Source organism: Coregonus clupeaformis, chromosome 27, assembly GCF_020615455.1.
Source record: "Coregonus clupeaformis isolate EN_2021a chromosome 27, ASM2061545v1, whole genome shotgun sequence".
NCBI classification, from domain to species: domain Eukaryota; kingdom Metazoa; phylum Chordata; class Actinopteri; order Salmoniformes; family Salmonidae; genus Coregonus; species Coregonus clupeaformis.
This window is the reverse complement of record NC_059218.1, coordinates 20,931,055-20,958,162: the sequence shown is the minus strand read 5'-3', so window position 1 is coordinate 20,958,162 and position 27,108 is coordinate 20,931,055. Positions and strand designations below refer to the sequence as shown.

Here is a 27,108-nt window from a genome sequence, read left to right as displayed (position 1 = left end):
CGTTCTCGGTCCTCTTCTTTTTCCTGTAGTCCACAATCATCTCCTTTGTCTTGATCACGTTGAGGGAGAGGTTGTTGTCCTGGCACCACACGGCCAGGTCTCTGACCTCCTTCCTATAGGCTGTCTCGTCGTTGTCTGTGATCAGGCCTACCACTGTTGTGTCATCGGCAAACTTAATAATGGTGTTGGAGTCGTGCCTGGCCATGCTGTGCTTGTTGAATGTCCTTCCTTATACAGACACATCCTACAAGGTTGGGGGACAGTGAAGTACTACAAAGAAGATGCCATTTAAGATTTGTGGTCATGCCTGTTTGAGGGATAAGAAGAAGTGCTCAGCGGATTCTCATGTTTACATTTGTAGGCTCTGTAACGAACAAGGACCTAGTCCTAGATGTGTATCCAGAGGTTGGATCGACACCCATGTTAAGTCATGAGATGAATGAAAATCATTCCAAAATTCTCAGCAGGACCAAGCCTCGAGTGCCTCGTGGACCCAAGCGCGCAAGTACAGGACATTATGGGAAAACCATTCTACCAAAAATGCCCAAACGACAAATGAGGTGAAGGGATTTTACTTTTTATGAGTCAGATGTCAAAAACTGTACCTGTCTCTTAATTTTTTTTGCCTGTGGTTAATCCTACAGGACATCACCAGTTTCCTCTGTGTCAAAAGACAGGAAATAAATAAAAAACAGAAGACAAAAGTCTCCCAACCCCCCTCCCCCCAAAGAAAGAGGTATGTTTAAAAGCGCTCAGGGCAGTTATTGAAGCTTTAGTATTGCACAATTTTTTGTTATAACCTAAAATATTTCATGCTGGTGCCTTTGTCATCAGGGTTCAACAAATGGGAAGATGACCTGGAGTTAGAGGAGATGGCTGAAGACTCTGAGTGAATGCATGAGCTCACTGTTTATGGGAGAGGAAGACGACTTATTCTCTAACTTATCGGATATATGTCAGCAACGCTCATTTGTTGTCACAGTGTATAGGTGTTAGTCTTACAATTTAATAACAACAAGTGGCTGAAAGTGAAATAGGATTTTTATTGTGGGGGAAATGAGTGAGAAGGCCCACTACACGAAAATAAAGGCAATGGAGTTACACGTACTTACAGGACATTTTACATGACAATACGTAAAATAAAAAAAGTGGCACCAAATATTTATTTTAATGACATTATGCAAACTCATGTGACCTTATTGCATTCTCTACAGACACCAGATGGTGGGTCGAACACAAGCAAATGCTGATGAAATATAAACGATATTATACATTTCCTTGTGAGCAAACAGTTATGGTACAGCATTAGCATTGTGGTGACCAGTGCTTGACTTGGACTGAAATAGGTTCCAGTACTCATTTTGGGTGCAGGTACTGTTTATATTCAGGTGCAGGAGCTCCACAATACTTTGGAGCTAATATTCTATAAGAGGAACAGGAGCTCAAGTAGCAGCACATTTGAGGTGCCGGTACTCAGCTCCGGTGAGCTCCTGCCCAAGTCAAGCACTGGTGGTGACGTAGTTGGAGCTGCAGGTAGAAAGGAATGAAATGATACACCTGGTGAATGACAGAAACCCCTACTTCAGCCCTGGTTTTAGGATTTCTTGTACTCAATCCTCTCCACTTTGACATCATCTCCGATGAGCTGGTAGACGTACGTCACCACTGTGGATGCTTGGATGTCCATCAATACAAAGGATGGGATGATGTTGCTGAGGAGAAACCAAACAAAATAGAGGAATGCTTATCAGTAAAATGCTAGCAGTTAGCAACTTACCAAGTCACCTGCTAAATGACCCAATAAATATGTGAACAGCTTAATCTGTAAAAATGTCGCCATTACCTTTCCAGTGCGTTGTAGGCTCCAGTTGCTGAGCCGGGGTTGATGTAGAACTTGTTCTCGTTTTCGAAGGCCTCAAACTTGTGCGTGTGTCCAGAGATGAGGATGTCGACGTCAAGCTGCCTCTGCAGCAGGGCCAGGCTTGCCATGTCCCCCCAGGGGATCACCTGGTGCCCATGGATCAGGCCAATCTTAAACTGACCCACCGTTACCACCTTCTGCTCAGGGTAGTTCAGGTTCTGTAGGGCAGAGAAGGCAGAAAACACACTACAGTTCATCCACTGTTCTAACCCATTAAAGGATTACCTATACGTTTAAAGATAATGAATCATGTAATAAAGCAGAAGGGAAGCAGATATAAAAACCTCATCAAAATCTCCCCTGACGATGTGTACATCCCCAGCCAGGGTCTTCAGGTAGTCATAGCTCTCCTTGGTGCAAAGGTTGCCTGTACAGAGGATGTGCTGGATTTTGCCTGGCACCAGCAGCTTCTTGAACTTGGCTGGTAGGGTGTTGCATCGGTGGGGGATGTGCAGGTCACCTAACACCAGGACCAACTGGCATCAAACAGTGGATGGAGAGTTATGTTAGCAACAGTTACAGGAGGGGGCTCAGTCTTACTTACGAAATGTAGGCTGTCAATTAGGAGGGTGTCATCAAGTTGGGAGTCTATACCATTTCAGCTCATTCAACTCAGGAAAATAATTGAAATTCAACATGTGACTTGCACATTTTCAACAAGTCTGTTGTATTGAATTTCAATTCATCGTAAAAAATACCACAACATTGGTCGTTGAGTTGGATGATCACTTTTTTATTTATTTTTATTTTACTATAGTTGTATGTTCTCTTAAGTATATCAATACTCTATGGTAATTAGCACTGGAAGAGAAGATTGTGTTTTGCCAATTTGGTCAAGGACTAAAGCTTCTTGTCCACTTCTGGAGAATTAGGCTATCCCCACGTATAGATCAGTTTGTCTGACCCGCAACTAATCTTAATAAGCCTTGTTTCAGACAAACAAGAAAAGTTTATTGAATTTTCCACACCACAATCAGACATCAGAAAAGTAATCCTACGTCACAAGGGTCAGTGCATCCAAAGTCCATGATCATGGTTATAGGGTGAATGCACCTATTTGTAAGTCGCTCTGGATAAGAGCGTCTGCTAAATGACGTAAAAGTAAATGTAATGTAATGTTGAAATTGTACCGAAACTTCCTGTTTTCATCACAGCTGTCGTGATTTAAAAAAAAAATACAGTATGACTTTACTCGCATAAAAACTGAATGGAAACGTGGTTACTAGCTAGGTTTCCATCCAATTGGCGACAGATTTTCATGCGAATATTCTAAAATCCACATTAAGAAAATAATGCTAATTTTTCCACCAGTGGTGTGTTTCCAACAAACAGATTTGTTGCGGATCAAATTCAGTGTGATGACGTAGTGCACACAAATTGCACTTTTTCGCTAAAGTTTTAATGTACCGAATAAAATGTACAGATTGTTTTGTCACAAAAACTGTTGTGTTAAATAGCAAAAGTGCCTCCTCTGGTTTTAGCACATGCGCTCTAGCCAACAGCTCGCAGATACAGTGTGGGTAGGATAGCCTACATGATGACATTATTATGTAGGCTATTATTAAGGAGCATCAAGCTCATCACTGTGCACTTTCACCACCCTGTGAAGTTCATGATCATTTATTTTAATCTGTAGCCTAATAAACTGCATGGTTTCCCGAGTCGTGGTGGGAGGACCACACCATATCATCGCGTGACTCCAAGTTTACTTCGATATGATGGATTCCAACACCATGGATTCCAACACCATTTCTTGCATTCATTAATTTTACTGACACAAAAAGTTCCCACCATGTCATATGAACAAATTATCTGTCGGCATTTATAAAATTGTACTGCAACTTCCTGTTTCCATCGCATCTGTTGTGATTTTTTAATAGAGTACCACAGTAGGAGTCATAATACCCATAAAACCTAGCGGTCAAACAGGGAAATGCTTCCAAACGTTTTTCCACTATTCATTTTTCCCCATAGGGGATTTTAGAAACACTCAAAATAAGGGATGTGTTTCATGTAGGCTTACCCTGGCATGACATTCTGATAACCATGTGCATTTCTCTAGGACAAGGTGATTTATCATTATATTCGCCTGTAGTTATATATTAGCAACTCAATATTAGGAAGGTGTACTTAATGTTTTGTACACAGTACAAATAGGCGTAATCTAGAGCCAAGCGTGTTCATTTTTAATCCGAGGGTATCCTGCTATTGACACACTTGTTGAATTATGCAACAGAACGTGACAACAACATTAATTAATTAATGAGGCAGTCTAGACAGCACAGGTGAGTGCAGGTAGGCCTAGACAGAGCAAGTTGTTTGTTGGTAGAGCATGGCGCTTGCAACGCCAGGGTTGTGGGTTCGATTCCCACGGGGGGCCAGTATGAAAAATATATGCACTCACTAACTGTAAGTCGCTCTGGATAAGAGTGTCTGCTAAATGACTAAAAATGTAAATGTAAAATGTTTCAGCACTGTCCCACTACTTTGTTAATTTGTTAATATATGCACATACACCCAGTGTCTTTATGCAAATGAGGCAGATCTAATTTTCTTTATTTTAACACAAAACATTTTTTTATTACCTAATACCATTAAACAATTTATATTTGAGTGCATTCTATGAATAAAAAAAGTGAAATCTGACAATCCCTCTGAACGCCATTCATTATTTGTACGTGCCAGTAGAACTGTAGTGTGCTATAATTGTCAATATCTGATGGATTTTTAAAATTCTAAACGTTTGTAGTATCTTTATAATTTGTCCATCTGTTGCATTTATTAGAATTGTTTTAAAAACTTTAACAATTTTGATGACAGTTGCTACTTTACTTGCATAAAAACTGTGGATGGAAACGTGGTTACTGATAAAAAACATAGAATTGCTCAATATCCTCACCTGAATGCATGGCAGCATTCTATGTGTGTGTTAGTGTGGATGAATGCAGTAAATTAAGATGCATTTGCTATTAGGGCATCATTATAAGACTAACCTGCAGAGCATAGTGAGGTGTGGAGTGTTTATTATCACAGGCACCCCCCATTAGTCTGCAAAACAAGCCTCCAGAACAGGTAGAACAGGCAGAGGACAAGGTCCAACACAGAGAGTGGTGCACTTACCCGGTGACCAACCTGAATACAACGCAGAGGTTCATTGGAGACAGGGAGTGGTGGGAGGGTGGGAAGGGAGTGGTGGGTGTAAGGGGTGGGAAGCAGGATGTGTGTAGAGAGATTGACATGAAACATGGTCAAAGATTGGAAAGTAAAAAAAAAGAGTTAAAACTGAAATTATAAATTAAAAGTGGATGAATAAAGTAATGAAACATTCCAAACAAATAAGAAGTGTTAGCAAGGTGACAATAGTAAATAGCCTTAATTGTTAGTGGGTTGCAGGTTATATCAAAACTAAAGAGTGTGAGTGATGAAGAAGTGCCCCTACCTAGCACTAACGTTAGATTGGTGCACTTACACAAAATGTCAACAAAGGTCCATAAAGTTTAAATCTACATAAAATACAAAAAATCTAATTACTGAATTTATATACGTAGATAGCTGCAATGTGTAAAGCATGAGAAAGGACGTGGTGTGGTAGCTAAACAACCTGCTACCTAGCATTGCTGACTAGTTAGCTACTTACTGTCTGTAGCTTGCTAACAATTTCAGATGGAAATGAACTACCGTTAGCTAGCTACTCGAGCAAGCTCAATCTCATCACACAGATCGCAAAAATGAACAAATAATGACAAACTTAAAGTACAACCGAATACACATGGAAAGTGTGTTATGAGGTACGTTGCTATTCAGATCAACCTTTTCTGCTGTCATGTGATCGTTTATCCATCTCGAGCTAGCTAGCAGACCAACAGGCTTTATATACCGGGATCTAGAGGTAGATTGTACGCTAACAAGGAAACTAGTGCCTCCGTCTACATACAAGCAAAGTTCACGAAACACAAATAAGTCTAGAAATCTAATATTTTCTGTCTTTTCAGACTTACCATCTTCTATTTTGCTGGATCTGCTAGGCTTCAGGAGGCAGCTACGCACGAAAACGTGATGACGGAGTCATGCAATCAGCCAATGAATGCCGAGCAATCCTACGGATTCCAATGTAGGACACGCTCACATGTAAGCGAAGTGGAATCTAGCTCTTAAACTCTAGGCGACATTCTACCTTCTCTAGTGTCAAGCGTTTATCTTTACCCACGACTTGCTCATGTGAGCTACAATCCCGACGCTGTGTTTTAACATTGAGAAACGTCAATAATCATCGCATGCAATACGGCTTTCGAAACATATGGAGCTTATCCCTCAACAGCGAGAAAGAATCCTTTAAATAAAAAAAATATACACTTACTGTAGCTGTTTTGCACAGATCCATACAGCTATGGGTGCCTTCCTCCTCCGGTACACTAACGCTAATTCTGTAAAAGTGTAACCTTTTTTTTTATTTTTTATTATTATTTCTCACTGATATGAAATATGTTTCAATTTCTGAGCAACTTCATTGCCTTATTTTTATATCTCAATGCCCCCATTCGAATGCATTATAAACATGGTGCATTGAGTTCTGAATGTAACTTTCAAGTGCAACTCCCTCCTGTCAAACTTTATATAACTTCGGTTTAAAATGGTTTTAAAAATGGTATCACCCCATGTCTAACAGAGATTGCACACTTGCATACCAGTGTCAACATCTACAAAACCTTGTAAATCTTATCTGACAATAAGCCTAAATTACAAACACAGCTCACATTAGTTTTCTAGAAAGGTTTATTGAAGTACAATGAATCCCAAACAGAAAACAAGAGAAAAATGTGGAGCTGAAATAAAAAGGGGTTATCGGAGAGAGGGAGTGAGGTCCAAATAGCTAGGTGTATGAATGTCCTAGTGCTGGTTGTCTCTACTCTAGAGAGAAGTGCAGGCCCAGCACCCCCACCCCTCCAGAGCCCTGCAGTAGCTGGGTGGCAGGGTCAAACTCCAGCGGCACAGTCTTGCTCTGCTTTTGCTTCAGGTCCTGCTCCATCCGCTATGTGCACAGACATGGAAACACATTCCATCAATAACATGGCGACAAACACCAATATAAACATACATGTCTGATGTCATCCTCCTGCTGTGACAGGGGCTTGTTTTGTTGATCACCATGGCAGCCTTGGCCACATCAGGGTGGTAATGCTTCTGAAGAGTCTATACTCAGGAGGAGAGCAAGAGTAAAAAGTTAAGAGCCCTGAGTGAGATTGGTTGTGTTCATCTCTATGGATCATGTGTGTTTCTCTGGAGAGCCCTACACACCTGTAGCTCCCACAGGCTGCTCTCCAGGGCATGGCACTGGGTGGTGTCCTCCTCCTCCATCAGGTAGGGGTCATCACAGGCTTCTGTCCAAACACATGAATGACAAGCAATGTCAAACAATCTGCTATCTATTGGAAAGCCCTTTGAGACCTTGCCTAAATGTTAACCCACCACAACATTAAAATCATTATCCATTCATTCATTCCCATCTCCAGACAGGTGAGTGTATGGGGTGAAATGGGGACACCCTACCGTCTGCTGCACTGGGGCGGTGAACGAGGACTCGGCAGGCAGGATGACGGCGGATCAGGTTGCAGATGAAGGGTACTACCATGAGCACGGCAGCAGGTGGCGCCGTGAGGGCCAGGCGGACAGACGCTTAGCAAACGCTGCCACCAAGTAGACTGGCAGGTGACTTAGAAAGACGAGACAATGGACAAAAGGTGTTGTTGACTGTTTTTTTTACAGCAAATGTGAGGATGAAATGCCAGTCATCGAGAGTGAATGGAGTGAGCATGAAGGAGAGGTCTTACGTGGAGGAGAGGAAGAGGTTAGCTAAGTGGAAGAAGCGCGCTCTGTACTTCACATGGAAAACAGAGGGCTCCAGCAGGCTGTACAACTTTTTGTAGAAATCGGGATAATCTCTGCAGACACACAGACACACACTTAGTCAGACGGTCATAACTAGAAAAAGTAGTCACTACAGCCTTGTGGGAAAATAACTCCAACTTGAACATATTCCATAACTAGGACCAGGTTCCTATGATATGGGTAATGTCTACCTGTTTTAATAGCTCTAATCCAATGCAAATATCTGTGCTGGAGGACATAGATCTAGGATCAGCTTTTCCAGGTTAAATCCAACCTAAACCTACAGAAGCTGAGGAAGGCAACTTTCCCTGGATCAGTACCTTATGCACTAAGAGTGAGGAATACTTACAGGTTGTGCTGATGGATGAGCACAAACAGGCCATTGAGGGCCAGCAGACTGATTGCCCCTCCTGTACAGACACAGAAAACACAATGTACCAGGAATTAACCAGATTGTATTCTATAGAAGAGACTATAAAAGCAGATGATGGAAACCCAACTCACCAACATCATAGGCTGCAGTCAGGAAGTCGATCATCGGTGTGGGATTGCTTATGTTGGGCAGGATGGAGTCATGGAGGATCACCAGCACCTTCTTGTACATGCTGCTGGGCAACTACAGGAAGAGACAGACAGACATGAGAAGGAAAATTTAATTCTGGGTTGCAGACTCCAGTCGGGATCAAAGTCCAAATAAGGTGGTCTATACTTTATGTTAAAGTGGATCTTATACCTTATACTTCAGAAACCCAAGCCACAACCACTCAAAGGCACGCTTGTGTTCCTGATGGGTAGAGGAGATGATCATTACATTCACACTTACACTACCGGTCAAAAGTATTAGAACACCTACTCATTCAAAGGGTTTTTCTTTATAATTTTTAAAAAAAATTCTACATTGTAGAATAATAGTGAAGACATCAAAACTATGAAATAACACATATGGAATCATGTAGTAACCAAAAAAGTGTTAAACAAATCAAAATGTATTTTATATTTGAGATTCTTCAAAAAGCCACCCTTTGCCTTGATGACAGCTTTGCACACTCTTGGCATTCTCTCAACCAGCTTCATGAGGTAGTCACCTGGAACGCATTTCAATTAACAGTTGTGCCTTCTTAACAGTTAATTTGTGGAATTTCTTTCCTTCTTAATGCGTTTGAGCCAAATCAGTTGTGTTGTGACAAGGTAGGGGGGGGTATACAGAAGGTAACCCTATTTGGTAAAAGACCAAGTCCATATTATGGCAAGAACAGCTCAAATAGGCAAAGAGAAATGACAGTCCATCATTACTTTAAGACATGAAGGTCAGTCAATACGGAAACATTTCAAGAACTTTGAATGTTTCTTCAAGTGCAGTCGCAAAAACCATCAAGCGCTATGATGAAACTGGCTCTCATGAGGATCGCCACAGGAATGGAAGACCAGAGTTACCTCTGCTGCAGAGGATAAGTTATTTAGAGTTACCAGCCTCAGAAATTCCAGCCCAAATAAATGCTTCACAGAGTTCAAGTAACAGAAACATCTCAACATCAACTGTTCAGAGGAGACTGTGTGAATCAGGCCTTCATGGTTGATTTTGCTGCAAAGAAACCACTACTAAAGGACACCAATAAGAAGAAGAGACTTGCTTGGGCCAAGAAACACGAGCAATGGACATTAGACCAGTGGAAATTTGTCCTTTGGTCTGGAGTCCAAATTGGCGATTTTTGGTTCCAACCGCCGTTTCTTTGTGAGACACAGAGTAGGTGAACGGATGATCTCCGCATGTGTGGTTCCCACCGTGAAGCATGGAGGAGGTGGTGTGATGGTGCTTTGCTGGTGACACCGTCTGTGATTTATTTAAAATCCAAGGCACACTTAACCAGCATGGCTACCACAGCATTCTGCAGCGATACGCCATCCCATCTGGTTTGGGCTTAGTGGGACTATCATTTTTTCCCCAACAGGACAATGACCCAACACACCTCCAGGCTGTGTAAGGGCTATTTTACCAAGAAGGAGAGTGATGGAGTGCCGCATCAGATGACCTGGCCTCCACAATCCCCCGACCTCAACCAAATTGAGATGGTTTGGGATGAGTCAGACCGCAGAGTGAAGGAAAAGCAGCCAACAAGTGCTCAGCACATGTGGGAACTCCATCAAGACTGTTGGAAAAGCATTCCAGGTGAAGCTGGTTGAGAGAATGCCAAGAGTGTGCAAAGCTGTCATCAAGGCAAAGGGTGTATAAGAATCTCAGATATATTTTGATTTCTAAAACACTTTTTTGGTTACTACATGATTCCATGTGTTATTTCATAGTTTGTAGAATAATAGTGAAGACATCCAATGTAGAAAATAGTAAAAATAAAGAAAAACCCTTGAATGAGTAGGTGTTCTAAAACGTTTGACCTGTAGTGTATATCAATACAAAGACTTCTTATCATGAGAGACACAAAAATGCTGTTTCATGTAGTTGGTGGGAGACTTTGCTTACTTTTAGTTTGGCTGCTTTCCAGTCTTCATGTTTAGCTGTCGAATGTATCAAGGGGCAATAAATCACACAGTAAGTTAAGGTTGAGGCTACACGACTGAAGGTATCCGCCATGTTCCGCCCCCATCCAGTCCCCTGGAAGCCTCTTCCCCAGACCTAAAGAACATTTACATTTACGTCATTTAGCAGACGCTCTTATCCAGAGCAACTTACAAATTGGTTCATTCACCTTATAGCCAGTGGGATAACCACTTAAAAATGTTTTTGGGTGGGGTGGGGTAAGGGGGGGGTTAGAAGGATTACTTAAAGGTGGTGAGTGACTCCGCTGTCCTGGCATCGTGAGGGAGCTTGTTCCACCATTGGGGTGCCAGAGCAGCGAACCGTTTTGACTGGGCTGAGCGGGAACTGTGCTTCAGCAGAGGTAGGGGAGCCAGCAGGCCAGAGGTGGATGAACGCAATGCCCTCGTTTGGGTGTAGGGACTGCTCAGAGCCTGAAGGTACGGAGGTGCCGTTCCCCTCACAGCTCCGTAGGCAAGCACCATGGTCTTGTAGCAGATGCGGGCTTCAACTGGAAGCCAGTGTAGTGTGCGGAGGAGCGGGGTGACGTGAGAGAACTTGGGAAGGTTGAACACCAGACAGGCTGCGGCATTCTGGATGCGTTGTAGGGGTTTAATGGCACAGGCAGGGAGCCCAGCCAACAGCGAGTTGCAGTAATCCAGACGGGAGATGACAAGTGCCTGGATTAGGACCTGTGCCGCTTCCTGTGTAAGGCAGGGTCGTACTCTCCGAATGTTGTAGAGCATGAACCTACAGGATCGGGTCACCGCCTTGATGTTAGCGGAGAACGACAGGGTGTTGTCCAGGGTCACGCCAAGGCTCTTCGCACTCTGGGAGGAGGACACAACGGAGTTGTCAACCGTGATGGCGAGATCATGGAACGGGCAGTCCTTCCCCGGGAGGAAGAGCAGCTCCGTCTTGCCAAGGTTCAGCTTGAGGTGGTGATCCGTCATCCATACTGATATGTCTGCCAGAGGCTGCCTGAGACCTGGAACTCCACGTGGGTGGTGCGTGCAGGGACCACCAGGTTAGAGAGGCAGCAGCCACGCGGTGTGAGGCGTTTGTATAGCCTGTGCGGAGAGGAGAGAACAGGGATAGGCAGAGGCATAGTTGACAGGCTGCAGAAAATGGCTACAATAATGCAAAGGAGATCGGAATGAAATGAACTAAACATCTGGGAAAGGAGAGAGCGGGGCCTCCCTCACCACAACACCCAAATATAACTCTCCCAACTTCCACCTCAGAACCGAATCACGCCAGGATTTCCGTTAGCCAGTATTAGCTGGCTTTAGACGCAAAAAAAAAATTAAAAGCAGATTTAAAAAAATGAGCCAGCCAATTGTCCGGGGGGAAAAAAACATCCCATTGCGAAATAATGCATTTTAGTCTATTCATTGATTGAAATACCAGTCGATGTAGCGCGAGAGCTGCTGATACAGCTCAAACAGCTGGGTGTTGCTGCTGGAGTGAAACGTGCTTTAATAAGCCCAATCATTGCACAACAATTCTAAAGGCAATCGTGTGTAAAAAAAATAAAAAAACAATGGCCACGATTAAAAAGAGCTAAACATTTTTTTTCTCAACTGGTAATTGATGCTTGAGTGGTGTTTGACGCTTCACATTCGCCATTCAAGTGCACAGGCAACTGCCACGAAGATCCATCTGCTAGCCCCGGCCCGCTAGCACATGCAAACTACAACTGTGCTTCCTGCTAGCTGTGCTGAAGCACCAATTTGAACTGCTCTCGGACTCATATTGCTGTTCACTGGACCTTATGATCACTCAGCTGCACAGCTGATGCCTGCTGGACTGTTCCTTTACACGGTACCCTGTCCTGTTTATTCTGTTTAGCCTCAGCCCAAACTTTATCGCTATTACCAGTTGTTGTCTTAGCTCTCTCTAATAAAACACCTGTGATTGCTTTATGCCTCTCTCCCATGTCAATATGCCTTGCCTATTGCTGTTTGGGTTAGTTCTTATTATACAATTTCACTGTAGAACCCCAAGTCCCTCTCAAACTGCCTTAAATGGTTCCTTTGTTCCACCCCCCATACACGCTGAGACCGGCTCAATCGGTGCCTCCAGTGATGCTCTCTCTTTCATTGTTACCCAACGCTTAGGTCTACCTCCACTGTACTCATATCCTTCCATATCCTTGTATGTACATAATGCCCTGAATCTTTTCTACAACGCCCGGAAATCTGCCCCCTTTATTCTCTTTACCCAACGCACTAGAAGACCAGTTCTTAAAGCCTTTAGCCGTATCCTTATTCTAGTCCTCCTCTGTTCCTCTGGTGATGTAGAGGCTAACCCAGGCCCTGCAGCCCCCAGTATCACTCCTACTCCCCAGGAGCTATCATTTGTTGAATTCTGTAACCGTAAAAGCCTTGGTTTTCTGCACGTAAATATCAGAAGCCTCCTTCCTAAGTTTGAGTTATTCACTGCGTTAGCACACTCCGCCAACCCTGATGTTCTAGCAGTGTCTGAATCCTGGCTTAGGAAGGCACCAAAAATTCTGAAATTTCCATCCCCAACTATAACATTTTCCGTCTAGATAGAACTGCCAAAGGGGGTGGAGTTGCAATCTACTGTAGAGATAGCCTGCAGAGCTCTATCATACTATCCAGGTCTGTGCCCAAACAGTTTGAGCTTCTACTTCTAAAAATCCACCTTTCCAGAAATAAGTCTCTCACTGTTTCCGCTTGCTACAGACCCCCCTCAGCCCCCAGCTGTGCCCTGGACACCATATGTGAATTGATTGCCCCACATCTATCCTCAGAGTTCGTACTGCTTGGTGACCTAAATTGGGATATGCTTAACACCCCGGCCATCCTACAATCTAAACTAGATGCCCTCAATCTCACACAAATGATCAACGAACCTACCAGGTACAACCCTAAATCCGTAAACATGGGTACCCTCATAGATATCATCCTGACTAACTTACCCTCTAAATACACCTCAGCTGTCTTCAACCAGGATCTCAGCGATCACTGCCTTATTGCCTGCGTCCGTAACGGGTCCGCGGTCAAACGACCACCCCTCATCACTGTCAAACGCTCCCTAAAACACTTCAGTGAGCAGGCCTTCCTAATTGACCTGGCCCAGGTATCCTGGATGGATATAGATCTCATTCCGTCAGTAGAGGATGCCTGGTTGTTCTTTAAAAGTAATTTCCTCTCAATCTTAAATAAACATGCCCCATTCAAAAAATACAGAACTAAGAACAGATATAGCCCCTGGTTCTCCTCAGACTTGACTGCCCTTGACCAGCACAAAAACATCCTGTGGCGTACTGCATTAGCATCAAATAGCCCCCGCGATATGCAACTTTTAAGGGAAGTTAGGAACCAATATACACAAGCAGTTAGGAAAGCAAAGGCTAACTTTTTCAAACAGAAATTTGCATCCTGTAGCACTAACTCCAAAAAGTTTTGAGACACTGTAAAGTCCATGGAGAATAAGAGCACTTCCTCCCAGCTGCCCACTGCACTGAGGCTAGGAAACACTATCACCACCGATAAATCTACAATAATCGAGAATTTCAACAAGCATTTTGCTACGGCTGGCCATGCTTTCCACCTGGCTACCACTACCCCGGCCACCAGCTCTGCACCCTCCGCTGCAACTTGCCCATGCCCCCCCCCCGCTTCTCCTTCACACAAATCCAGACAGCTGATGTTCTGAAAGAGCTGCAAAATCTGGACCCCTACAAATCATCTGGGCTAGACAATCTGGACCCTTTCTTTCTAAAACTAGCCGCCGAAATTGTCGCAACCCCTATTACTAGCCTGTTCAACCTCTCTTTCGTAACGTCTGAGATCCCCAGAGATTGGAAAGCTGCCGCGGTCATCCCCCTCTTCAAAGGGGGTGACAATCTAGATCCAAACTGTTACAGACCTATATCCATCCTGCCCTGCCTTTCGAAAGTTTTTGAAAGCCAAGTTAACAAACAGATCACCGACCATTTCGAATCCCACCGTACCTTCTCCGCTATGCAATCTGGTTTCCGAGCTGGTCATGCGTGCACTTCAGCCACGCTCAAGGTCCTAAACGATATTATAACCGCGATCGATAATAGACAGTACTGTGCAGCCGTCTTCATCGACCTGTCCAAGGCTTTCGACTCTGTCAACAACCGCATTCTTATTGGCAGACTAAATAGCCTTGGTTTCTCAAATGACTGCCTCGCATGGTTCACCAACTACTTCTCAGATAGAGTTCAATGTGTCAAATCGGAGGGCCTGTTGTCTGGACCTATGGCAGTCTCTATGGGGGTGCCACAGGGTTCAATTCTTGGGCCGACTCTTTTCTCTGTGTATATCAATGATGTCGCTCTTGCTGCTGGTGACTCTCAGATCCACCTCTACGCAGACGACACCATTTTGTATACATCTGGCCCTTCATTGGACACTGTGTTAACAAACATCCAAACTAGCTTCAATGCCATACAACACTCCTTCAGTAGCCTCCAACTGCTCTTAAACACTAGTAAAACTAAATGCATGCTCTTCAATCGAACGCTGCTGGCACCCGCCCACCCGACTAGAATCACTACTCTCGACGGGTCTGACCTAGAGTATGTGGACAACTACAAATACCTAGGTGTCTGGTTAGACTGTAAACTCTCCTTCCAGACTCACATTAAGAATCTCCAATCCAAAGTTAAATCTAGAATCGGCTTCCTATTCCGCAACAAAGCCTCCTTCACTCATGCTGCCAAACATGCCCTCGTAAAACTGACTATCCTACCGATCCTTGACTTCGGCGATGTCATTTACAAAATAGCCTCCAACACTCTACTCAGCAAATTGGATGTAGTCTATCACAGTGCCATCCGTTTTGTCTCCAAAGCCCCATACACTACCCACCACTGTGACCTGTACGCTCTTGTTGGCTGGTCCTCACTACATTTTCGTCGTCAAACCCACTGGCTCCAGGCCATCTATAAATCACTGCTAGGCAAATCCCCGCCTTATCTTAGCTCATTGGTCACCATAGCAACACCCACCCGTAGTATGCGCTCCAGCAGGTATATCTCCCTGGTCATCCCCAAAGCCAACACCTCCTTTGGCCGCCATTCCTTCCAGTTCTCTGCTGCCAATGACTGGAAGGAATTGCAAAAATCTCTGAAGCTGGAGACACTTATCTCCCTCACTAACTTTAAGCATCAGTTGTCAGAGCACCTTACCGATCACTGCACCTGTACACAGCCCATTTGAAATTAGCCCGCCCAACTACCTCATCCCTGTATTGATATTTATTTTGCTCATTTGCACCCCAGTATCTCTATTTGCACATCATCTCTTGCACATCTATCATTCCAGTGTTAATACTAATTGTAATTATTTTGCACTATAGCCTATTTATTGCCTTACCTCCATAACTTGCTACATTTGCACACACTGTATATATACTAAGGTGTGGAGCACAGGTCAACTCAGGTGATTGAAGAGAAAAGAATGTTTACAATACATAACTGCTATAAAACAGACAACTAAACAAGCTACAATAAACCACCTCATTTAGAACCTTAAATCATAGACACCAGTCCTGGTGGGGCTTACCCCTTTGTTTTTGTCCATCACCCTGCCCAGGTTCTCGCGGACGGAGCTCATGACGTAGTAACGCACATCCTCCATCTCCAGGTACTCCTGAAATCTGGAGATTAGAAGCGCCATATCCTCCATCTGAGAGAGCAGCCTCTCCACCACTGCCTGTTAAGAGCAATGGATCGTTACAGATAGGCAAAATCTCAACTTTTCATGTGTGGCTCAGTTAGTAGAGCATGGCGCTTGCAACGCCAAGGATCATGGGTTCGATTCCCGCTGGGGCCACCCATACTAACAACGTATGCACGCATGATTGTAAGTGTCTGCTAAACAATTATGTATATAATATCATTGCTGCTAAATGGCATAAATACAGGTGGGTCCAGTTTCAAACTTGCCTCTTTAAATTAAAAAGAACCAGAGGCTGCCTGGTTCTTTAATTTAAAGACCTTTGCTTCCTTCGGTCTCAACGTAGACTTTGATCTGAAGCCATTCTTGTGACTATTCGTGATTTTGCTATTCATTGTAAATGTTTGTAGGCCTACAGTGAGGGGGAAAAAGTATTTGATCCCCTGCTGATTTTGTACGTTTGCCCACTGACAAAGAAATGATCAGTCTATAATTTTAACAGTAGGTTTATTTGAACAGTGAGAGACAGAATAACAACAAATAAATCCAGAAAAACGCATGTCAAAAATGTTATAAATTGATTTGCATTTTAATGAGGGAAATAAGTATTTGACCCCCTCTCAATCAGAAAGATTTCTGGCTCCCAGGTGTCTTTTATACAGGTAACGAGCTGAGATTAAGAGCACACTCTTAAAGTGAGTGCTCCTAATCTCATCTTGTTACCTGTATAAAAGAAACCTGTCCACAGAAGCAATCAATCAGATTCCAAACTCTCCACCATGGCCAAGACCAAAGAGCTCTCCAAGGATGTCAGGGACAAGATTGTAGACCTACACAAGGCTGGAATGGGCTACAAGACCATCGCCAAGCAGCTTGGTGAGAAGGTGACAACAGTTGGTGCGATTATTCGCAAATGGAAGAAACACAAAAAACTGTCAATCTCCCTCGGCCTGGGGCTCCATGCAAGATCTCACCTCGTGGAGTTGCAATGATCATGAGAACGGTGAGGAATCTGCCCATAACTACACGGGAGGATCTTGTCAATGATCTCAAGGCAGCTGGGACCATAGTCACCCGAAAACAATTGGTAACACACTACGCCGTGAAGGACTGAAATCCTGCAGCGCCCGCAAGGTCCCCCTGCTCAAGAAAGCACGTATACAGGCCCGTCTGAAGTTTGCCAATGAACATCTGAATGATTCAGAGGAGAACTGGGTGAAAGTGTTGTGGTCAGATGAGACCAAAATCGAGCTCTTTGGCATCAACTCAACTCGTCGTGTTTGGAGGAGGAGGAATGCTGCCTATGACCCCAAGAACACCATCCCCACCGTCAAACATGGAGGTGGAAACATTATGCTTTGAGGGTGTTTTTCTGCTAAGGGGACAGGACAACTTCACCGCATCAAAGGGACGATGGACGGGGCCATGTACCGTCAAATCTTGGGTGAGAACCTCCTTCCCTCAGCCAGGGCATTGAAAATGGGTCGTGGATGGGTATTCCAGCATGACAATGACCCAAAACACACGGCCAAGGCAACAAAGGAGTGGCTCAAGAAGAAGCACATTAAGGTCCTGGAGTGGCCTAGCCAGTCTCCAGACCTTAATCCCATAGAAAATCTGTGGAGGGAGCTGAAGGTTCGAGTTGCCAAACGTCAGCCTTGAAACCTTAATGACTTGGAGAAGATCTGCAAAGAGGAGTGGGACAAAATCCCTCCTGAGATGTGTGCAAACCTGGTGGCCAACTACAAGAAACATCTGACCTCTGATTGCCAACAAGGGTTTTGCCACCAAGTATTAAGTCATGTTTTGCAGAGGGGTCAAATACTTATTTCCCTCATTAAAATGCAAATCAATTTATAACATTTTTGACATGCGTTTTTCTGGATTTTTTTGTTGTTATTCTGTCTCTCACTGTTCAAATAAACCTACCATTCAAATTATAGACTGATCATGTCTTTGTCAGTGGGCAAACGTACAAAATCAGCAGGGGATCAAATACTTTTTTCCCTCACTGTATGTAGCCAAATTGTATATTTGATCGTATGCTATCCATTCATGTTTTTTATATGTTCTATTTATACAGTGGGGGAAAAAAGTATTTAGTCAGCCACCAATTGTGCAAGTTATCCCACTTAAAAAGATGAGAGAGGCCTGTAATTTTCATCATAGGTACACGTCAACTATGACAGACAAAATGAGAAAAAAAAATCCTGAAAATCACATTGTAGGATTTTTAATGAATTTATTTGCAAATTATGGTGGAAAATAAGTATTTGGTCAATAACATAAGTTTCTCAATACTTTGTTATATACCCTTTGTTGGCAATGACACAGGTCAAACGTTTTCTGTAAGTCTTCACAAGGTTTTCACACACTGTTGCTGGTATTTTGGCCCATTCCTCCATGCAGATCTCCTCTAGAGCAGTGATGTTTTGGGGCTGTCGCTGGGCAACACAGACTTTCAACTCCCTCCAAAGATTTTCTATGGGGTTGAGATCTGGAGACTGGCTAGGCCACTCCAGGACCTTGAAATGCTTCTTACGAAGCCACTCCTTCGTTGCCCGGGCGATGTGTTTGGGATCATTGTCATGCTGAAAGACCCAGCCACGTTTCATCTTCAATGCCCTTGCTGATGGAAGGAGGTTTTCACTCAAAATCTCACGATACATGGCCCCATTCATTCTTTCCTTTACATGGATCAGTCGTCCTGGTCCCTTTGCAGAAAAAACAGCCCCAAAGCATGATGTTTCGACCCCCATGCTTCACAGTAGGTATGGTGTTATTTGGATGCAACTCAGCATTCTTTGTCCTCCAAACACGACGAGTTGAGTTTTTACCAAAAAGTTCTATTTTGGTTTCATCTGACCATATGACATTCTCCCAATCCTCTTCTGGATCATCCAAATGCACTCTAGCAAACTTCAGACGGGCCTGGACATGTACTGGCTTAAGCAGGGGGACACATCTCGCACTGCAGGATTTGAGTCCCTGGCGGCGTAGTGTGTTACTGATGGTAGGCTTTGTTACTTTGGTCCCAGCTCTCTGCAGGTCATTCACTAGGTCCCCCCGTGTGGTTCTGGGATTTTTGCTCACCGTTCTTGTGATCATTTTGACCCCACGGGGTGAGATCTTGCTTGGAGCCCCAGATCGAGGGAGATTATCAGTGGTCTTGTATGTCTTCCATTTCCTAATAATTGCTCCCACAGTTGATTTCTTCAAACCAAGCTGCTTACCTATTGCAGATTCAGTCTTCCCAGTCTGGTGCAGGTCTACAATTTTGTTTCTGGTGTCCTTTGACAGCTCTTTGGTCTTGGCCATAGTGGAGTTTGGAGTGTGACTGTTTGAGGTTGTGGACAGGTGTCTTTTATACTGATAACAAGTTCAAACAGGTGCCATTAATACAGGTAACGAGTGGAGGACAGAGGAGCCTCTTAAAGAAGAAGTTACAGGTCTGTGAGAGCCAGAAATCTTGCTTGTTTGTAGGTGACCAAATACTTATTTTCCACCATAATTTGCAAATAAATTCATTAAAAATCCTACAATGTGATTTTCTGGAATTCTTTTTCTCAATTTGTCTGTCATAGTTGACGTGTACCTATGATGAAAATGACAGGCCTCTCTCATCTTTTTAAGTGCGAGAACTTGCACAATTGGTGGCTGACTAAATACTTTTTTCCCCCACTGTATCTGTAAATTAACCAATGATATCAAGCCACACCAGGCCATGATTACAGACACTTGTGTGTGTCCTTTGAAACTATGTGTGCAGGTCTACCATTTTATCCCTGATGTCCTTACACAGGTCTCTGGTCTTGGCCATTGTTGAGAGGTTAGAGTCTGTTTGATTGAGTGTGTGGACAGGTGTCTTTTATACAGGTAACGAGTTCAAACAGGTGCAGTTAATAAAAGGTAATGAGTGGAGAACAGGAGGGCTTCTTAAAGAAAAACGAACAGGTCTGTAAGAGACGGAATTCTTACTGGTTGGTAGGTGATCAAATACTTATGTCATGCAATAAAATGCAAATTAATTACTTAAAAATCATACAATGTGATTTTCTGGATTTTTGTTTTAGATTCAGTCTCTCACAGTTGAAGTGTACCTATGATAAAAATTACAGACCTCTACATGCTTTGTAAGTAGGAAAACCTGCTAAATCGGCAGTGTATCAAATACTTGTTCTCCCCACTGTAGGTACAGCAGATCCCCTTATTGTATGGGACACTTTTAAAATGTGCCTTTAGAGGCCATGTAATTCAGTACTTATCTTTAAAACAAAAGCAATTTAGGTCAAAAGAGTCCATATTAACAAAGGAAATGGAAGGACTAACAGTACAGATAGATAGCAATAAAAACGGTACCATAGAGGCACAGAATAAGTTAGAGGAAAAACAAAGAAATGGAGGAACTTATTCAAGAAAGATCAAGTGTAATATGTTATAAAAAATAAAGCGAACTGGATGGAATATGGGGGAAAAATGCACTTCTTTAAAAAAAATTTATCTTCACTTGTTACAAATGATGGAGTAACCCATGAGTCACCAAAAGGTACTTTAAGCATATGTTTTTGTTTCAGTCTCCTCCATCTCCACTAACTGAAGTTAGTATGGATTTTTTTTCTATTAATAATGTAAAATTAACAGCGGTACACTGTAAGACTCATGTGAAGGCTAAATTACAGAGGAGGAACTTCTTGATGCAATTAAAGACTTTAAATCCGGGAAAACTCCAGGGCTGGATGGCATACCAGTGGAGGTATACCAAACCTTTTTTGATATCCTCAGAGGACCGTTATTAGCATGTTTTAACCACTCTATAAAAATGGTAGATGATCAGATACTCAACAAGGTCTGATTTCATTATTACTGAAACAGGATCCAAGTGGTAAATATAAAGACCCAGTCCAAAAAAAAAATTGGAGGACCCTTACACTTCAGAGTTGTGATGCAAAAATTCTAGCAAAATGCATAGCGCATATAATTGAAAAGGTATTGTCGGATATTATTCATCCTAAATCAGACAGGTTTTTTTTACATGGACGATACATTGGAGATAATATATGACAAGTACTGGAAACAATAGAACACTATGAAAAATCTGGGAAACCAGGCCTGGTATTCATAGCAGACTTTGAAAAGGCTTTTGATAAACTATGACTGTAATTTATATATAAATGCCTGGAATATTTCAATTTTGGAGAATCTCTTATAAAATGGGTTAAAGTTATGTATAGTAACCTGGGTGTAAAATAGTAAATAATGGCTACTTCTCTGAACATATTAAACTGTCAAGAGGAGTAAAACAAGGTTGCTATTATAAATAGACATGCCGATAGTGGACAATCAAAATGTTAGCTATTAATATCAGATCCAACAATAATATCAAGGGGTTAGAAATCTAGGGCTTAAAAACAAAGATGTAATTGTACGCTGATAATTCATGTTCTTTTAAATCCACAATGTGGGTCCCTCCACAGCATTATAGAGGACCTAGCTACTTTTTCTAACCTCTCTGGATTACAACCACATTACTATTACGTATTGGATCACTAAAAAAATACAACTTTTACATTACCGTGTAGTTTACCAATAAAATGGTCTGACGGTGATGTGGACATACTCGGTATACATAGCCCAAAATAAATAAATGATCTCACTACAATACATTTTTATAGAAAGTTAGCAAAAATAGATAAGATCTTGCTACCATGGAAAGGAAAATACCTATCTATTTGTGAAAAAAATCAACTCTTTAATCATATCCCAGTTTACCTATTTGCTTATGGTCTTGATACACCTATCGACCTGTTTTTTTAATTATATGAGCAAAAAATATTCCATTTTATTTGGAACGGCAAGCCAGACAAAATTAAACAGGCCTATTTATATAATGAATATGAATTGGGATAACAACCTCTCACTTTCGGTTATTTGAAAATTAAAATCTCCAAAATATTGCTATTTTTAAAACAAGCCATTGAAAGTTGGTTGCAATTTCAGTTTAATCCACCAGAAAAGACAGAAAAAATACAACAACAAAGTGGTTAAACTAAAATATACTAATTACCAAAAAAGTATTATAAAAAAAAGGTATAATGATGTAAATGACATAAATAGGACTGGTGGAGTTGTCACACATGCAGCTAACAAAAATATATGTAAATGTCTGCTCTACCCAAAATTACAACCAACTAATTGCAGAACTACCGCAAAAATGGAAGAGGCAAGTGGAAGGGGGAAAAAGTAAGGAACTTGTCTGTCGGCCCTGATTAAAGACCAAAATTGGTTAAAGAAAATTGTGATAAATAAAAAAGTATACCAGTTTCATTTAAAGGACCAAAAAATGGACAGCTGTGCCATATAGATTGCAAAATAGTTGGGAAGAGATTTGCGATTTACCGATTCCATGGCACATGGTTTATGAACTGATACGCAAAACGACGCCGGATTCAAAACTTATAATATTTTAATTTAAAATTATTTTATGCAATTCTTGCAACCAATATAATATTATATATATGGGGGATACAACCATCCCAGCTCTGCAGAGTTTGCTGCGAAGAGACAGAATCATTACATCATTTGTTTTGGTACTGTCCATATGTAGCTTTCTTTTGGTCGAAGGTCCAGGAATGGCTGAAGAACTGCAACATTTACCTGGAGCTACTGGGTGATTTAAAAAGTAATAGTAAATCGATCAATAATATAATACTTTTAGCAAAAAAAAGTATTTAATTTACAATCAGAACTTTTGTCAAACATCACAGCACAGTAGAAAAATATATGGTAAATAGAAATCCAATATGGATGGTGTTAAGAGATGGGATGAGTGGAGCTGAACGGTGGGACGAAAAACAACAAGATACAGTTCATTCGGAAAGTATTCAAAATTGATAAAATAATTCCCCCCCCCCCCCTCAACCTACACACAATACCCCGTAATTACAAAGCGAAAACAGGTTTTTAGAATTTTTTGCACATTTATTAAGATGTAAAAAACAGAAATAGCTTATTTACAAAAGCATTCAGACACTTTGCTATGAGACTCGAAATTGAGCTCAGGTGCATACTGTTTCCATTGATCATCCCTGAGATGCCAAAAAACACCTAAAGGACTCTCAGACCATGAGAAACAAGATTCTCTAGTCTGATGAAACCCAGATTGAACTCTTTGGCCTGAATGCCAAGCTTCACGTCTGGAGGAAACCTGGCACCATCCCTACGGTGAAGCATGGTGGTGGCAGCATCATGCTGTGGGGATGTTTTTCAACGGCAGGGACTGGGAGACTAGTCAGGATCGAGGGAAAGATGAACGGAGCAAAGTACAGAGAGATTCTTGATGAAAACCTGCTACAGAGCGCTCAGGACCTCAGACTGGGGCGAAGGTTCACCTTCCAACAGGACAACGACCCTAAGCACACAGACAAGACAACGCAGGAGTGGCTTCGGGACAAGTCTCTGAATGTCCTTGAGTGGCCCAGCCAGAGCCCGGACTTGAACATCTCTGGAGAGACCTGAAAATAGCTGTGCAGCGACGCTCCCCATCCAACCTGACAGAGCTTGAGAGGTTCTGCAGAGGAGAATGGGAGAAACTCCTCAAATACAGGTGTGCCAAGCTTGTAGCGTTATACCCAAGAAGACTCAAGGCTATAATCGCTGCCAAAGGTGCTTCAAAGTACTGAGTAAAGGGTCTGAATACTTATGTAAATGTGATATCTGTTTAGTTTCTTTAGTATTTGAACATAATTTTTACTAGGATTAAATGTCAGAAAAAGTCCCTGTCTTAGGTCAGTTAGGATCACCACTTTATTTTAAGAATGTGAAATGTCAGAATAATAGTAGAGATAATTATTTCTTTCAGCTTTTATTTCTTTCATCACATTCCCAGTGGGTCAGAAGTTGACATACACTCAATTAGTATTTGGTAGCATTGCCTTTAAATTGTTTCACTTGGGTCAAACGTTTCAGGTAGCCTTCCACAAGCTTCCCACAATAAGTTGGGTGAATTTTGGCCCATTCCTCCTGACAGAACTGGTGTAACTGAGTCAGGTTTGTAGGCTTCCTTGCTCGCACACGCTTTTTCAGTTCTGCCCACACATTTTCTATAGGATTGAGGTCAGGGCTTTGTGATGGCCACTCCAATACTTTGACTTTGTTGTCCTTAAGCCATTTTGCCACAACTTTTTAAGTGTGCTTGGGGTAATTGTCCATTTGGAAGACCCATTTGCAACCAAGCTTTAACTTCCTGACTGATGTCTTGAGATGTTGCTTCAATATATCCACATAATTTTCCTTCCCCATGATGCCATCTATTTTGTGAAGTGCACCAGTCCCTCCTGCAGCAAAGCAGCCACACAGCATGATGCTGCCACCCCCGTGCTTCACGGTTGGGATGGTGTTCTTCTGCTTGCAAGCCCCCCCCCCTTTTCCTCCAAACATAACAATGGTCATTATGGGCAAACAGTTCTATTTTTGTTTCATCAGACCAGAGGACATTTCTCCAAAAAGTACGATCTTTGTCCCCATGTGCAGTTGCAAACCATAGTCTGGCTTTTTTATGGCGGTTTTGGAGCAGTGGCTTCTTCCTTGCTGAGTGGCCTTTCAGGTTATGTCGATATAGGACTCGTTTTACTGTGGATATAGATACTTTTGTACCTGTTTCCTCCAGCATCTTCACAAGGTCCTTTTGCTGTTGTTCTGGGATTGATTTGCACTTTTCGCACCAAAGTACGTTAATCTCTAGGAGACAGAACGCGTCTCCTTCCTGAGCGGTATGACGGCTGCGTGGTCCCATGGTGTTTATACTTGCGTACTATTGTTTGTACAGATGAACGTGGTACCTTCAGGCATTTGGAAATTGCTCCCAAGGATGAACCAGACTTGTGGAGGTCTACAATTTTTTCTCTGAGGTCTTGGCTGATTTCTTTTGATTTTCCCATGATGTCAAGCAAAGAGGCACTGAGTTTGAAGGTAGGCCTTGAAATACATCCACAGGTACACCTCCAATTGACTCAAATGATGTCAATTAGCCTATCAGAAGCTTCTAAAGCCATGACATCATTTTCTGGATTTTTCCAAGCTGTTTAAAGGCACAGTCAACTTAGTGTATGTAAACTTCTGACCCACTGGAATTGTGATACAGTTAATTATAAGTGAAATAATCTTTCTGTAAACAATTGTTGGAAAAATGACTTGTGTCATGCACAAAGTAGATGTCCTAACCGACTTGCCAAAACTATAGTTTGTTAACAAGAAATTTGTGGAGTGGTTGAAAAACGAGTTTTAATGACTCCAACCTAAGTGTATGTAAACTTCCAACTTCAGCTGTATAAACTGAGATCATGTGACAGATCATGTGACACTTAGATTGCACACAGGTGGACTTTATTTACCTAATTATGTGACTTCTGAATGTAATTGGTTGCACCAGATCTTATTTAGGGGCTTCATAGCAAAGGGGGTGAATACATATGTACGCACCACTTTTCCATTATTTATTTTTTTGAATTATTTGAAATAAGTTATTTTTTTCATTTCACTTCACCAATTTTGACTATTTTGTGTATGTCCATTACATGAAATCCAAATAAAAATCCATTTAAAATTACAGGTTGTAATGCAACAAAATAGGAAAAACGCCAAGGGGGATGAATACTTTTGCAAGGCACTGTATTTCCTGTATATGTGTGTATGTATATACACATTTACAAAAAATATATATGGGGGATTGGAAATTATGCAGACAATTACATTGATGGAAGTTACAATATATCTGCAATATTAAAGCTGATCTACCCCTTACATTTGATAAAATAATATTTAAAATAAAAAACTTAAGAAGCAGCAGGCCTTTTATACTAGGGCCCAGAATTTTTCTAGCTTGCTAGTCTGTCTGTGCTCTCTTGCAAACGTCTTATTAAATTGAGTGATGAGGAGTAGGCAAGAGCTCAAACTGATCTGGGACCAGGCTAGAGTCTTACCTCCTGGCACTAATATTTACAGTCAGAAAAGTCACTCACTTTAATCTGGTATGATTCATGGTTGATGTGTTCCAGCAGCTGCTCCAAACAGTCGTTGTAGCGGTGGCGCATGAACATGCAGTACTTCTCATCCGCACTGCGATCACCTGCCACAAAACAACCAGTCAGTCACTGGCATAGTCTCGGGACCCAAGCAAAATAAATAATATACACCTACATCATTCGTTTGCAGTCCAACTCTGTAGATGTCACTGACTGAACTAAATACTTTCCCCAATCAGAATACATATGCTGTCCTTACCTGGTGAGGAAATGCCATAACTACCTTTTTTTCTGGTTGCCAGATCTGGAGTTCCAGAGTGTAACGGATACTCACCAATTAACAGCTCTTCTTTGGGCAGTTGCCCAACATACAGGTCTCGCCTCTCTAATGATGTGCAGAACAGTTTACTACACCCATTGATCGCACAAACAACGTTCTTCTCTTTCTCTGACTGAGGATGAAAGTGAAGAGAATGTGCATTGATATCGAATATGGAATTGTCAATAACCAATACAACTAGGAGAGCAAAGTGAATATGAGGGTCTGGTTAGCTACCTTTCCAAACGCAAAGATGACACGAACCACACATTAGGAGAACGTTTCTTTGAAGTTACATACATGAAGATACTCAAGAACATCGAACACATCGTTGGCATGTTTCCTGCTCTGAATAATCATATCTTACTATTGATGTCTATTTTGGGTGTTTTTATACTATCTTCCGTTGTGTTTTCTGAACTCACGTTGCGCCTCTTGGAAGTGGCCATCTTTTTTTCAGTTTTGGGTAGACTGGAGTACTTGATGTTCTAATTTCGCCCCCTTGTGGTCGGCGGGTATATCGTGCTGGGCATGGCCAAATAATATTCCAAGTCTCTCAAATATTTTAGATGTACAGTAATGAAATATACTTCCATAATTGAGAAACATCGAAATTGTTATCAAATACCATAATTAACGTCATGGCATGCCGTCTTCGACCTGTGTCTTCTCAAGCAGTGTTTGTTTCATTAATGTGTCAAGCTAACAAATCCTCCCAAATACAATATGTTAAATATTACTAAAAAGGATTC

General features: G+C 42.1%; 1 protein-coding gene and 1 pseudogene across 2 annotated transcripts; both read right to left on the bottom strand.

Moving 5' to 3' along the window:
• Positions 1 to 1,023: 1,023 nt before the first annotated feature.
• On the bottom strand, positions 1,024 to 6,021 carry LOC121541616 (vacuolar protein sorting-associated protein 29). Of its 2 annotated transcripts, XM_041850770.1 has the most exons (5): positions 5,920 to 6,004; positions 5,042 to 5,053; positions 2,206 to 2,397; positions 1,844 to 2,079; positions 1,024 to 1,712 (listed from the first exon to the last, which is right to left on the bottom strand). In XM_041850770.1, the coding sequence occupies exons 1-5, from the start codon at positions 5,920 to 5,922 to the stop codon at positions 1,595 to 1,597; spliced, it is 561 nt and encodes a 186-aa protein (XP_041706704.1). In that variant the 5' UTR covers positions 5,923 to 6,004; the 3' UTR covers positions 1,024 to 1,594. The 2 variants fall into 2 exon arrangements, with proteins under 2 accessions (XP_041706704.1, XP_041706705.1); XM_041850771.1 differs by lacking the exon at positions 5,042 to 5,053 and having other exon boundaries at positions 5,920 to 6,021.
• A 655-nt stretch (positions 6,022 to 6,676) lies between these two features.
• Positions 6,677 to 26,832, bottom strand: LOC121541615 (annotated as a pseudogene).
• Between the last annotated feature and the right edge of the window lie 276 nt (positions 26,833 to 27,108).

What these genes read in the sequence shown, in the direction of transcription:
- LOC121541616 (XM_041850770.1), bottom strand. An exon ending in TCAGGGGAGATTTTGATGAG is followed by an intron (nt 2,080 to 2,205) that starts GTTTTTATATCT and finishes TCTGCCCTACAG; the next exon opens with AACCTGAACTACCCTGAGCA. An exon ending in GCCTACAACGCACTGGAAAG is followed by an intron (nt 1,713 to 1,843) that starts GTAATGGCGACA and finishes GTTTCTCCTCAG; the next exon opens with CAACATCATCCCATCCTTTG.